The sequence below is a fragment of the Dromiciops gliroides genome, chromosome 2 (genome assembly GCF_019393635.1).
Source record: "Dromiciops gliroides isolate mDroGli1 chromosome 2, mDroGli1.pri, whole genome shotgun sequence".
NCBI classification, from domain to species: Eukaryota; Metazoa; Chordata; class Mammalia; order Microbiotheria; family Microbiotheriidae; genus Dromiciops; species Dromiciops gliroides.
In genome coordinates, this window is record NC_057862.1 from 522,743,642 (window position 1) to 522,758,401 (window position 14,760).

Consider the following 14,760-nt stretch of genomic DNA (forward strand, 5'->3'; position numbering starts at 1 on the left):
TATAAGATGATGCTTGAGTTGAGTCTTGAAGAAATCTAGGGATGCCAAGGCAAGTCATATTCCTGGCCCTCAGTTTCCACATCTGAAAAATGAGTCAGTTGGACAAGACAATCTCTATGGTCCCTTCTAATTTGAATAATTTGATGATTTTATGCTCTAAGAAGTCGTCTTGAACCCTGGAATCTTATCTTGGCTTTCTGTTATTTATGGTGTCAGTTAGTCAAGTAGTATTCATTAAGTGCCTACTATGCTCCAGGCACTGTGCCAAGTGATAGAAATACAAAGAAAGTCAAAAAACAATATCTGTTCTCACAGAGCTTGTATTCTAATGGTGGACACAACATGCAAATAACTACATACAGACCAGATAGAGAGACAGACAGACAGAGAGATGGTAGATAGATAGATAGATGATAGATAGATGATAGATGATAGAAAGAAAGAAATACAAACATCTTTATCATATATATGATCATATATATATTATATTTGATCAATTTAGGGTGGTCTCAGGGAAGTCACTAAGATTAAAGAGGATTGAGAAAGGCTTCCTGGAGAAGGTAGGATGTTTTGTTGAGACTTGAAAGAAGCCAGGGAAGTCAAGAGGCAGAGATCAGGGTGGAAAATATTTCAGGCACGGCAGACAGCCAGTGAAAGGGTCTACAGTTATGAGATGGAGGTGTGAGAAAGACAGTAAAGAGGCTGCTGTCATTGGATCATAGAGTATGTGGAGGAGAGTTAGGTGTAAGGACTGGAAAGGACCAACTTATGAAGGACTTTGAAAGCCAAAAAAGAGGATTTTATATCTGATCCTTGAGACAATAGGGAGCCACTGGAGTTTTGTTTTTTTGTTTTTTTGTTTTTTTAGTGAGGCAATTGGGGTTAAGTGACTTGCCCAGGGTCACACAGCTAGTAAGTGTTAAGTGTCTGAGGCTGGATTTGAACTCAGGTACTCCTGACTCCAGGGCTGGTGCTCTATCCACTGCGCCATCTAGCTGCCCCTAGGGGCCACTGGAGTTTAATGAATAGGGGTGATATGATCAGACCTATGATTGAGGAAGATCAAATTGACTGCTGAGTAGAGGATGAACTAGAGTGAGGGAGAGACGAGTCAGGGAGACCAATTAGTTGGCTGATATGGTAATTTCTTGAGGAATTAGACACACTACACTAATAGGAAGGTTATTGGTATGGACTATCTTATATGTTGATTTAGAAAGGCAGAATAATTACTAATGAGAGAATAACTAATATTTAAATGGTGGTGAACTCCAAAGATGGACGGATGGTTCATGTGCCTTTCTTAATGAGGCATTAAGACAGTGAAGGGAGGGAGTGTAAAATGTCTGAACGGTACTCACCAGACTGGAAGCTGTGACTTCACTGCAGGAGAGGCCTTTGGGACTAATCAGGAAGTGATCCTGCTCTTTGCTGACTCTCAGCTGAAGGAAAGACACAGAAGTTTAAGAGAAAACTCTGGTCTAGGACTAACTGTTATATTTCCAGGAGCACTCCACTCTCTGCTCTCCCCTGAAATTTTGTATTCAGTCTTTTTGAACTTGCAAGTCTCTCTGGGTATATGCCTGGTACCTTTCTCTCACACCCCCCACCACTTTACACTTGATATCTCAAATAACTTCATCTTATATATTTCTCTTGAGGGAGAAGATGGAGGAAAAGGTTTGCTCTTTCTCTGGAAGTGGGAAAATCTAGGCAGAAAGAAAAGAAAGGACTCAATTTGTGGAGCTGAAAATAAAATAGCTCTCACAAGAGGGGTGTGCCCATTGGCTGTCTCTCCTCTGGATGGTCATAGAGGATAGAATTCATGGAAGGCTAAAGATTTTGATTGATACCTTGCAGCATAGCCATAAGTTGAAGCCTCTCCAGGTGGGAATTATAGGGTTATGATTTGGCCTCCCACACTACCCCCCCGCCTTAGTTTCCCACCACATCCCCCTTTCTGCTCACCGTGACATAGGTGTCGCTCAGTTGGGCCCATCCATATAGGTCTAAGAGTCTGTAGACACTGCCAATCTTGCAGCGCATGAGACGTTCCCCTTTGGCCAAGTTTGGCAAGTCAGCACTGTGGAGGTCGTTGATGGGGGTCATCATGGAGAGATCTACAGAGGGACAGGGGAGTAGGGGAGCAGAGCTGATACCTCAGGATCAGGCAGCCTGCCCAATGGATTCTTCTCTTTTTTCATGACCTTCCCAGGATCAAAACTCTCCCTAAGACTCCAGGAGTAGAGACTTTACATGGCTTATAAATGATGGGTTAGGGATAGGGCCTGTGATTTTATTGGTATAGGGAAATCCTTGATGAGAAAACTCTCTTTACCAATGCAGGTTAAAACAGTTTCTGCAACTAAGTTCCTAGACTTGAACACTGTGAAGTTAAATCACTTTCCCAGAATCATAGACCCAGCCTAGGTCAGAGGTAACACTTGAAATGAGGGCCTTTGGGCTCTGAGATCACTTCTCCATCTATCTACTACTCCATGCTCCTCCTCCTCAGGAATGGTGACAATTTCTTAATAATCCTGCCACTTTAGAGCTCTTACTATAGATTATTCATTTTGTTAGAAATGTCAGGGAAACTGAGGCTCAGAAGAAGTTAAGTAACTCGCTCTCAAATCATATCAATAGCCTGAATTCTTGATTCCTACTCTATTGTACTAAGTCTCTGGTCACACTCTGTTTAGGACTGTCAGATCTGCCAAAGATAAGAAGCCAGTCTGGGCGAGAGGAAGGGTGATATGATGGAGCCAGAAGACCTGTGTTTTTGAACCCTGACTCTGACAACTGGGTCAGTCACTTTCACCTCTCCGTGCCTCTGTTTCATCCTCTGTAAAATGGGGGTGATAATTATCTAACTTTGTAAAGCTAAAGTGCTTTGCAATCATTAAGTATATAAATGTGGGTTATTATCTTTCAACTAGAATTTGTTAATTATCTAATATGTGCCATATAAAGTGTTAGGTGCTAGGAATACAAAGACATAAAATAAACAGTCTTTGACCTCAGGGAGCTTACATACTGTAGGGTAAGAGAACATGTACACACAAGTATATACAAAATAAGCATCTATAAAATATATACAGATAAAAATTGTTCTTTGACTCAGCATGGTAGAGTGGATTGGAAGCCAGACTCAGAACCAGGAAGACCTGAGTTCAAGTCCTCCCTCTGATACATACAAGCAGTAAGACCCTGGGCAAGTCACTTAAATTCCCACTTCTCTAGGCAACTCTATGACTAGAAGTTGCAGAGATGTCAACCTGCATTTGGTAGAGGGGTTTCCTTAGCAGGGAATGCTCTATACCAGTAAAATCACAGGTCTGAATGTCTATGCCTGTTATAAGATTCATAGATTTTTTAAAAAGTAGAGACTCCTGGGGGTGGGAAGCTTTAGTGAAACAAATAACTCGTTTGGATTACACCTGACTTATTTACAGATCACAGAATCTTGGGGCTTGGAGGAACCTTAAGAGTTTCTAGTCTAACCCAAACCTAATCAGGTATTCACTCCATGAGATACTTGACAAATGGTCAGACAAGAAATCAAGTTGAATTGTTCCTGAGCTTACTGGGTTAAGTGGCTGACTTAAGAAGGCTGATGCTCATGGAGACATGACTGCCCTAAAAAACGGGGCAGAAGGACTAGTCACTTGCCTCATTGCCTTCTTTATCAAAAATAAGAAATATTATTCCTTATTAATAAGCCTGGAATAAAATAAAACATTGATTTGATTCCCAAACCCCAGCATTTTCAAGTAGACCTGAATACCATGATGATGTCAAAGAAGCACAATCATATTTAAGATACAGTAAAAATTTAGTCTATCAATATTATATCCTGTTATACTAGGAGCTAGGTCCTTTACAAAAGCCCCCACAATGGATGTGTGTTCCTTGTTTCCTCAATGTCAGCATTATAAGTGACATGCATGAGACCTTTCCCCTGGGTCCCTTCTTTGGATCCACCCACCCCTAGATTGAGCAGGGAAAATTATCCAGAAGGCATTTCGGCAGCAGCAGCAACAGAGACACAGAGCAAAGGAATAATAGCTTTGAGGCAATTCCCACAAGGCCTATTAGCCCAGCCTCACCCACTTGGTAACCTGGCAACAGCTGCTGCCTCTGCACTCCCCATCCTCTCCTCCATCCCCTACCCCCAGCTTCCCTCTGCCCACGTACTGATGGGAGAAGTTGGAAAGACGGCATGGGAGGTGCTGGCCATGAAGTCCGCGATCTGCCGGAGGGCCCAGATGTTGGAAGAGTTGTTTCCTTTCTTCATCTGCTCTTGGATAAGGCTCTCCAGTTCCTCCCTGAAAGACTGAAGAAGGATCCCACAACTTTTGTAGTGTCTGGTTCCTTCACAAATTATTCAAGGTCCCCAGAATTCCACCACTTGTGACCCTCCCTCTCCCTTCCCCAGACCCTAGTCTGTCTGAGCCTCCCTCAGCCCACTGCATAGGTTCCATTGTCGCTATTGGAGAAGCTCCACCTCGGAACTGTTCTAGTCCGGTCACAGTGAGAAGACACAAAGGACATAGAGCAGCCCTGATCTATGATTCAGATTTTTTGTTCTAAGTTGGGCAGTTGACCCCATGAAGTTATATGACTGATACAGAGTTATACATGGTCTTACACATGTAGAGGAATAGAACTGAGAACTGAAAGGGATCTTAGAGATCTTCTACTCCAATCTTTTCAGTTTACAGATAAGAAAACCAAGGCTAGAGAAAGGAAGCGACTTTTTGTCCAATATTATATTGGTAGCAAAGTTAAGATTTGAACCCAGGCCTCATGACTCTAAATTCAATAGTCTTGCCACAAGACTGGAATAGAACCCAGGTATCCTCAAAGATCATTAGCTCTTGTAATAGAGAATTCCTTTTTTTTTTCTCCCAAAGTAGGAAAATACTTTCTTAATTAACAATGCCCATGACTTTACCTTTCTGGGCTTCAGTTTCATCACCTATAAAAAGAGGGGTACTAGATGAGCTGCAAGATCTCTTCCAAGTTTAATATTCTCTGATTCTAAACATGGTTGTCTAGACTGCGAGGTCATAATCAAGACATCACATTTGGGACTCTCAGGGCTATTTCCTCTTCTAACTATCTGGCCAAACTTCCTATTCTCAGAGATTCCTCAGGGCTCTGGGCTGGTACTGCAGAAGTGTAGAGGGTTAACTCACATCTCTCCACTTCCACTAGCATTCTAGCCCACAATACCTAGTTTGCCGGTTATAAGGATACAGAAACAAAAGTTCATGTTTATAGAATCATTGAATCTCTGGCTTGGAAGACATTTCTCAAGTCCAACCCCTTTGAGAATTAAGAATCCCTCTGCAACATGTTACCTTGAGAAGTAGTTTATCAGCCTCTGCTTACGGCTCTTTAGTGATGGGGAGCTTATTATCTGTTATTAGATTCGTGATCTCTAGACATAAAATTTCACTTTCTCTGGGTGAGAGAATGATGTTCTATTTATAAATTTAAACCAGGACTTAAAAAAATAAACTTCCAAATAAGAAAGAAAACCCAGGAATTAGTCCTTAGGCCTACCCCTTAGTCTTTACCCACATTTCCAGCTCAATTGGTCCCTTGGCCCAGAGAAGATCCCACTTACAGGGCTCTGAAGGATCATGGTGACTCTCTTCTTCTGCTCCATCATGTTGAAATCCTGCCGGAGGTCAGCCGCCATGTTTCGAAGGCGCATATATTCAGGGTCATCTTCGGAGAATCGGTCAAAGTAGCGCTGCCCCTGGGGAGGAGGAGGGGAGGTGGCCTCAGTGGCCTCGGTGGCCTCGGTGGCCTCGGTGGCCTCAGTGGCACTTTCTTCACTCATTTTCCTGATAGTCTGTAGCTCACTCTCAGGGTCCTAAAAGCAAGGAAAAGGGTAAGAATTAAGGTTAGTGAAGTCTGTATTTTGGTGAATGATCCCTAAAAGCAAAGGAGTCAGTCCCTTTCCTGAGATTTGAGTGGGAGACAGGTCATTCTTAGGAAGGTATAGGGCCAAAGCCTTTCAAATGGGGTGTAATCCAGGACAAATCCTTCTAGGTGCCTCTCTGGCATCAAAGGCAGGGGGATAGAGTGGAAAGAGCATTGGACTTGGAGATAGAAGGTTTGGGTTCTAGTCCTTGCTCTTCCATTTCATAACTCAGGCAGTCACAATCTTTGGTAAATCACAATCTCTCTGAACCTCAAATCCCTCATCTGAAAAATGGAATTAACAATACCAGTTGTCATCCCAAAGGACTCATGATGAAAAATGCTATTGACCTCCAGGGAAAGAACTGATGAAGTCTGACTGCAGACTGAAGCACACTATTTTTCACATTCTTTCTTTATTCTTTTTTGTCTTTTTTTTTGTTTGAGTTTTCTTCCACAAAATATCTAACATGGAAATATGTTTTATGTGATTACACATGTATAAGCTATATCAGATTACTTACCATCTCAGAGAGAATGGAGAAGAGGGAGGGAGAGTATTTGGGTTTATTGAAAGATAGTAAAAGAAAGAGAAAGATTGAAAACAGATTTCCTATAACCTGGTGATCCTAAACTTCCTAAGCTCTCACCTCTGAAGTCAGCTGCCACCACGCCAATCTCTTGCAGCCAAAGAGCGAGGGAGAGTATTTGGAACTCAAAACTTTTTAAAATGTCAAAAATTGTTTTTACATGTAAAAACATGGGGAAAACACTATTAAAGTTCCAAAGCAAAAACAAAACCAAAAAACCCCAGACAACCCATCTGTTGTCCTCACCTATAAGATGTAAAAGAGAAACTGTATTTTGTATATCGTAAAGTACTATACACCTACATATGAGATATCATGAAAGGCAGATTGGACAAGAAAAAAAAAAGTAAAAAGTGTATATGCAATAGGGTGTGGAGACTGTTCCATCCATATGTATCAGTGATGGGGGAATAGTTATAGGCTAATTGTTTTAGCTGTTACCTTCTCTTATCTTATCAAGTATACTTGAGTCATCCACTAACACTGGGGGCCCTGGTGAGTTGTATGAGGAAAGGTACCAAAAGAATAAGCCTAGGGATGATCTTCCTTATTAATTCTGGGATTGTTCTATTATTATATAATTTATCTAATTATAGACAGAAGAGAATTTGGTTACTAATCATAAGCTAAGGTGGGGCCATTGATAGGACCCAAGGGTTCAGAAGAAAGAAGAAAGAAGAAAGAAAAGAAATATAAATGGACAGGTTTCAGAACTGCATCAGCTAAGCTTAAACCTGGAAGTGATGGATACTATAACTAGAGGACTATCTAGCTGACCAGAAGATCAGCTTGGAGCCAAAGAAGTAGAAGAGAGACCCAGCAGATCAGCTAGTTTGGCTGAGATATCAGACCCACTAAGATGTTGGTCAATCATAGTGTGGATCAACCAAACTTAGCAGTGGAAGCATCTGTTCAACTCAGAAACTATGTTCATGGGGGATCGTTATTGAACAGTTCCAGAGACAGAAAAAAAGACATTTAAGTTTATAGTTCCAGAGTTGTAAGTTACCCTGAGTACATGACTTTTTTCTCATTCATGTATATCCTTGGCAGATTTCTCTGTGTTCCCACTCTCGCCCACAGATACCTAATATATTTATGGGAGAGTGTGACCTGAGATTATGTGTGGGTTGTGATATACTTATTATTTAAGCAATCGCTTTAATATAAGTACCTGTGATATTGTATTTTTGCCTTATTATTAAGTAAATTGTTATATTTAAGATCTAAAAGTATCATTATTGTGAGTGAATGGTTTTCTTTAAATAAAAGCTAAACTGCTGGGGGATATAGAGCAAACATGGTGAGAAGGGGGGGTTATATTCACATTATAACACAACAGGGTGACCCCTATGACTCTGAGAACATTTAAATGTTACCTTATGGTGGTGAACCTCAGCCTACCTGTGTGAGAGAAAGTATAGTAATCAAGTCAGCACAGAAAGTATTTGTCCATATACTCTGTGTGAGGGAAGGGCTAGAGCCTAGGTGGACTTAATATACATATTAAATATTAAAATGTGTGTGTTTATTTATGTATATATATAAAACACTTATCATATGTGATCATGTTCAATATGAAAATAAGCCAAATAGTTTCTATTTTGCTCCCCAATTCCCTTTTATTGGGATATATTCCATGCTTCCCAGGATCAGTATTTATGGGTTGTCAATAGAATTCAAATCCTAAGGTATTCTGTGGACAAATTAATTTGGGAAAAAACTAGATAAGATGATCTCTCCGGTCCTTTTCAGATGGGACTGACTGTAAAAAGTTTGTATTAATAGAGTCCCAGAAATTGTTGTGGGGCCTATACAAACATAAAGAGATTCTGTATTTTGTATGTTGCAAAGTGCTATATACCTACATAAAAGGTTGCATCAAAGATAGGCTTGAAAAAGAAAAAAGAAGTAAAAAGGGTATATGGAATAAGGGATGGAGGCAGTTCCAAATGGAGATAATTGGGCAGGGAGACTGACTTCTGGCTAGGGCCCAGATGCCCCTAGTGGACTAATACCCTAAGATGCTGTAGACGGGTATGTCTCTGTTTCCAGCTCTATTATTCTATCACATTGATTCGACTACAAGACTGAAGTCTCTTCCCTCATTTAAGCCTCAGTATCTTTATATATAAAATAAGGAGATTGGATAGTTGCTGTCTAATAGTCCACAAGTTTATGAGTCCATAATATGAATCTATTACCATCCTTCCAATGATTTAGGTTTGCAACCTTGGTGTTATACTTGACTGTTCACTCTCCCTATATCATATATCCAATTAGTTGCCAAGTTTTGGTATTTCTACCTCAACATCTCTTGTAGCTGTCCCCTTCTACCTAGTCACACAGACATTTCCCTACTTCAAGCTCTTATCACCTCTTGTCTTGACTGTTGCAGTAGCCTTCTAAATCAACTCCTTGTCTCAGTTCTCTTCCTTTAAGCTCTTCATAGCCCGATTCCAACCTAACTTTCCTGTCTTATTGTACATTACTCCCATTCCTATCTCCTCATTAAATTGGCCATCTTTCTGTTCCTCACATATGACACTCCCATCTCAATGCCCTTCCACTGGCTGACCCCCATGCCTGAAATGAATTCCCATCTCACTCTACCTCTTAAAATCCCTTGCTTTTAAAAAAATATTCAAAATATAGCTTAAGCATCACTTTCTACATGAAGCTGAGAGGTTTAGCTAACATTCTGGATGACAGTACTCAAAAAGATTTTGGCAGGCAAGAACACTAGAGTTGAAATCAAAGATGAAATTAATAGGGATAAATCTTATACTTGAATTCCAAAAATCATCTTCCCAAGTACAATATGGCAGTCCATCTGGGGAAAAAAAAGGATGGGTGGGGTGGGGTGGGGTGGGGAAGGAGGTGGGGGTGGAATTTAGTGGAATGCAAGCTCAGTATGAGTTAACTATGTAACAAGCCAAGATAATGCATCCAAGTTTGGGCTGAATAAGAGACATAGTAGCCAGGAATAAGGAGATGCTAGTCCTAATGGACTCTTCCCTTACTCTCCCAGTTCAGAGGTCTATCTCCCTCCTCACATTTTACTGATGTAAACAATTCCAAAGGACCTGCAATGAAAACTGCCACCCACCTCTAGAGAGAGCACTGCTGAACTCTGAGTGCAGATTGAATCCTACTTTCCCCCACTTTCTTTATTTTTCTTGGTATGTGTATGTGTTTTCTTTTGCAACATGGATAATAAGGAAATAAATTTTGCATGACTTCACATGTAAGAAAAATATTTTTTTCTTGGAGCTGGAACCTTCTTTTGACATTGCATCCTATTCATTGATATACATGTCCTAGTCCTAACACTTTGGCTGTAAATTCCTTGAGAGAAGACTCTGTCATATCTTTGTATCCTGCAGTCCCAGCACCATGGTGGCTGACTTTAAAAAGTCTGTTAATTTGAGTAGAATGAAGGCAATGAAATGAAATCACAGAAGGACCACTTGAGATACACACACACATACATGCATACATTCATACATACATACATGGGGAATGGGCAAGTCCCATTCCACTGTCTTAGTGATGATAGGAATATCTGGGGACTGAAAGAGCCTTAGGCTTTTAAAAAAAATGACCAGTTTCGATACTATACCACATTGCCATATATCATATGTACCAGGGCTTATTTTATACATATGGGCCCTCCCATGCATGTGATAATGATTTAGGGTTCCTAGAAAGGTACTCCTTAGAAAAATATACCTCCCCACCTCTATTTTCCTATCATTTCTGAGAACCTGAAGTTAGCAGTTTTATTCCTTTGAGTTAAGGCATCCTCCTTCCCCTGTTAAAATGCCTATCTCTGGCAAGGGTAATCAAAATAGCTCATACTTATGGAACAATTAAGGCAATAAAGCAATTATTCCTTCCAATAATCCTATGAGGGAGATAGTATAAATATATTGGCTCCCATTTTAGAGATGAGGAAACTGAGGTTCAGAAAAATAAAATGACCTCATCTCCCCCTCCACTCTAAGATGTACAAGTGTCAAAGCCAGGACTCCAACCTAGGTCTTCTCATTCCAAATCTGTTACACTTTTCCTTCCCCTCTCACTAAGCTGCCTAGGGTGTACTCTTATCAGTTGTTAACACATTAGCATATATTCCTTTATAGCCTCACATAACAGACAACTCACTGAGAACCTGGCAGGAATAAGAAACTGAACAAAGTAGTGTTCATGGGCAGAAAGGTAAAGAGATAAGCAGTTTGGGGCAAGTGGGAAGGGAGCCATTTTAGGCAGAATATGGGGCCTTAAAGCAAGTGGATCCTTGGGGACGAGGGGGACCAAGAGATGGCAATGATCTTACAGGATATTTAGAACCATGGAGACCTTAAAAGCATCTAGTCCAATCCTCCTATTTTACAGAAGGGGAAAACAGCCCAGAGAGAAGTGATTTGCTCAGGGTGCTAAAAGGATCCATGGGAGGGCACCAGAGACCAAGTTCCCTCCTTTGCCACTTTTCCAGAGCCAGCCCTAATCGGATGGCTTCCTCTCTGTTTGTTACTATGTCATTCCCAGAACAGCACTACTTCCTGCTCCAGCTCCTGCTCCCCTAGCAACAGCCCCACTCCCTGTTGCCTGGAAACCCAGTCTTGAGATGCTGCCTTGCCCCCACTTCCAAAAACCTCCTCTCTAGGCAAAGCTAAAACCTAAAGAAGCAAACAGAATGTGAGCCATGGTGGGCCTATTGTTGTTCTGATCTGGATATCAAAAGCCAATATCTATATCTATCGATTGATCGATCAATCTAGTTGTTCAGTCATTTTTCAGTCAGGTCAGACTCTTTATGACCCCATTTGGGGTTTTCTTGGCAAAGATACTGGAGTGGTTTGCTATTTCCTTTTTCCAGCTAATTTTACAGATGAGGAAACTGAGGCAAACAGGATTATGTGACTTGCCCAGGGTCACATAGCTAATAAGTGTCTGAGGCCAGACGAACTCATAAAGATGAGTCTTCCTGACTATAGGCTCAGCACTCTACAACATCTAGCTGCCTGGATATGTGTATATATGTATATGTGTGTGTATATATACATATATACATGCATGTATGTATAAATATATACACACCTGTATGTGTGTGTACATATACATGTAATAGATTTGAAGTTCTCTGGAGGAGTGAGTGAGGCCATTGGCTTTGCACAGCTCTGTCTCACTCAAATCCAATTCACTTGCAAATCAAGACATCACCTTACTGATGCCATTGGTCCTCTTCTTCTTTTTTTTTTTGGGGGGGGTGAGGCAATCGGGGTTAAGTGGCTTGCCCAGAGTCACACAGCTAGTAAGTGTTAAGTGTCTGAGGCTGGATTTGAACTCAGGTCCTCCTGAATCCAGGGCCTGTGCTCTATCCACTGCGCCATCTAGCTGCCCTCCATTGGTCCTCTTCTAGAACAAAGGATAAATAACAATCTGTGAATAGTGGTAGCTGACCCCCTGGGGACCCAACTGGCAAGTTCCAGTTGGGCAGTGCTGCTTTCTTTCTTTCTTTCTTTGTTTCTTTGTTTCTTTGTTTCTTTGTTTCTTTGTTTCTTTGTTTCTTTGTTTCTTTGTTTCTTTGTTTCTTTGTTTCTTTGTTTCTTTGTTTCTTTCTTTCTTTGTTTCTTTCTTTCTTTCTCTCTTTCTTTCTTTCTCTCTTTTTCTTTCTCTCTCTCTCTCTTTCCTTTTTTTTTTCTTCCTTTCCTATCCTCCTTCTCTTTCCTTCTCCCTGCTACTCTTCCTTTTCTCCCTTTGTCCACATTAGGAGTCATGCCCCTGACATATAGGTGCACTTTCAAAAGGAATATAAATTTTGATTGCTTATACTTCGCAAGATATCTTGGGGTTAGATTTTTTTCTTCCCTATTTATTTATCCTATCATTGCTACCACCCCAAACTGGGACAATTAATTCTTTTTTTGTGTAGTTTTCATTTATGACTTCTTGAAATATAGCCCTGATAAACCAGGCTTTGATAAAGCACATTGGGATTCAAATGGACTTGACTATGCTTTTAAACCCAAATCACTCTGGCTCTCACTGACTGGCCAATAATAAACCCCAGTCCAAGCCTCACTTGCTCATTGTTTGGGTTTTAATGGCTCAGAGTGAGGGTAAATAGCAATTCGGTCTGTTCTGGTCAGAAACTCTGAGGGTCTTTCCCTCCCACACTGATTTTTTTGTGAAGTCAAACAAGGACATCTTTTGCCTCAATTCTTACCTGGCCTTTAACAAACTGAGACCTTCAAAAGACCTTAGTTTAAAAAGGCCAACATCTCCCACTGCATAAAGGCCATCGATAGTTGTCCTGATCTATGTCTTGCCACTGGATTCCAATGACCCTGGAGGAGAGAGTGTGGCTGGTGACTTTGAATAGTCCTGTCTCACTTAAATCCAACTCACTTGCAAGTCAAGACACCTAACTTATGTCAATGGTCCTCTTTGAGAATGAAGGATGAACAACAATAACAAAATTTAAAAGATACACGGAGATAATCTTGTTCAACCCCTATATTTCACAGATGTCCAAAGTTGGTTCAGAGAAGTTAAGGGACTTCCCAAGGTCACGCAGATTTAAGTAGTACAACCTGAAGATCTTTGGACTTTTGAAGATCTTTTGGACGTCAGGGAAATTTCTGCTGAACCAAGTTTGATGTCCACTAAATTATCCTGAAGTGAAATGTCCAGATCCTTTTGAAAATTAGGTCCTACTGCATTAAGTCTGCAAAAGGACCATTTTTCAAGGACTGCTTTGTATATCATTGGCAAGTGGTGGGTCCCAACCAAACTGATGTTCACGATGATTGGAGGTCAAGATTCTTAAACATGGCCAACTTTAGAACTCATGTGTTCTGGACTAGTGGTATTTAAAATGGGGTACATGTGCCCCAGGGCAAGATAATCCGTAGGGGTATAGGAAGCAAATACTAAAACTTGTATTTATATTAACTGTTAGCTTAAAAACAAAGAAATGAAGCTTTACTGATATTTAATATATAGTCTGACATTGACACTACCCTCACCTGGTCCATATTTCTATGGTCACAATTCATATGCAACACATGATGTATCCTGAGGAAAGAGTGAGAATCCCACATTGTGAAAATGTTGACTGTAGCATTCTTGCTGGTAGGTTTACTTTCAGTGTATTAGAACATATTTCAGTTTATGTGTGTGTGGGGGGGTAAGTGAATCTATAGATTATATTATTTACTTTTAGCTAAACTAATCCTCACAAAATAGATGAGTGCCTTAAAGAGTCCTGCAAAGAAATGAAGGATTGAAGATGATACTAATAATGTAGATGCATGTGAACAACAAGAAAATGATGGCATAGAAACTTCTACTCTTAGGAGAAACTTACAAGTCATATTACAAGGGAGAAACAATTATGACTTAATCATATCTGATGAAGTCAGACCAAAAATTAAAAATTATCAAGATTATTTGAAATAGGGATTTAGACCCACTATCATTAGTGATGAACCATTGCCAAGTATCTATTATGCTTTAAGACATTAACTCATTCTGGAGAGCAATTTGGAACTATGCCCAAAGGGCTATAGAAGTGTACATACCCTTTGATCCACTGCTAGGTGGACATCCCCAAAAGATAAAAAGACCTATTTGTACAAAAATATTTATAGCAACTCTTTTTGTGGCGGCTAAAAGGTGGAAATCAAAGGAATGCCCATCAACTGGGGAATGGCTAAACAAACTGTGTTATGTTATGGTAATGGTTACTGTGCTATAAGAAACGACAAGCAGGATGACTTCAGAAGGGCCTGGAAAGACATGTACGAAATGATGTATAGTGAAATGAGCAGAACCAAGAGAACACTGTGCATAGAGACGGCAAGAACTGTGAAGGACTTGACTATTCTCAACAATACAATGATCCAAGACAATCCTGAAGGACTATTGATGAAGCACACTATCCACCTCCAAAGAAAGAACTGGTATTGATGGAACAGACTGAAGCATGCTATTTTTTACTTTCTTTTTTTTCTTTTAATGAAATTTTCTTGTACAAAATGACAAATATGGCAATGTTTTACGTAATCATACATGTATAACCCATATCTGATTGTTTACCACCTTAGGGAGGGGGCTAAGGGGAGGGAGGGAAAGAGTGTTAAAAATTGGAACCACAAACTATAAATGAAAATGTTTATTTAAAAAAAGAAAAGAAAGACATCAGCTAATGATATTATCAAGCTGT

At 40.3% G+C, this 14,760-nt stretch overlaps 1 protein-coding gene across 2 annotated transcripts in view; it reads right to left on the reverse strand.

The window, feature by feature from the left end:
* Positions 1-14,760, reverse strand: part of ADD2 (adducin 2) — a 186,570-nt gene that overhangs the window by 67,688 nt on the left and 104,122 nt on the right. For both annotated transcript variants that reach the window (XM_043981669.1, XM_043981670.1), the window contains exons 2-5: positions 5,636-5,887; positions 4,198-4,336; positions 1,969-2,120; positions 1,362-1,442 (exon numbers count right to left, since the gene is read on the reverse strand). In XM_043981669.1, the coding sequence (XP_043837604.1) occupies positions 1,362-1,442; positions 1,969-2,120; positions 4,198-4,336; positions 5,636-5,854 (591 nt within the window). In that variant the 5' untranslated portion in view covers positions 5,855-5,887. The remainder of the gene's footprint in view (positions 1-1,361; positions 1,443-1,968; positions 2,121-4,197; positions 4,337-5,635; positions 5,888-14,760) is intronic.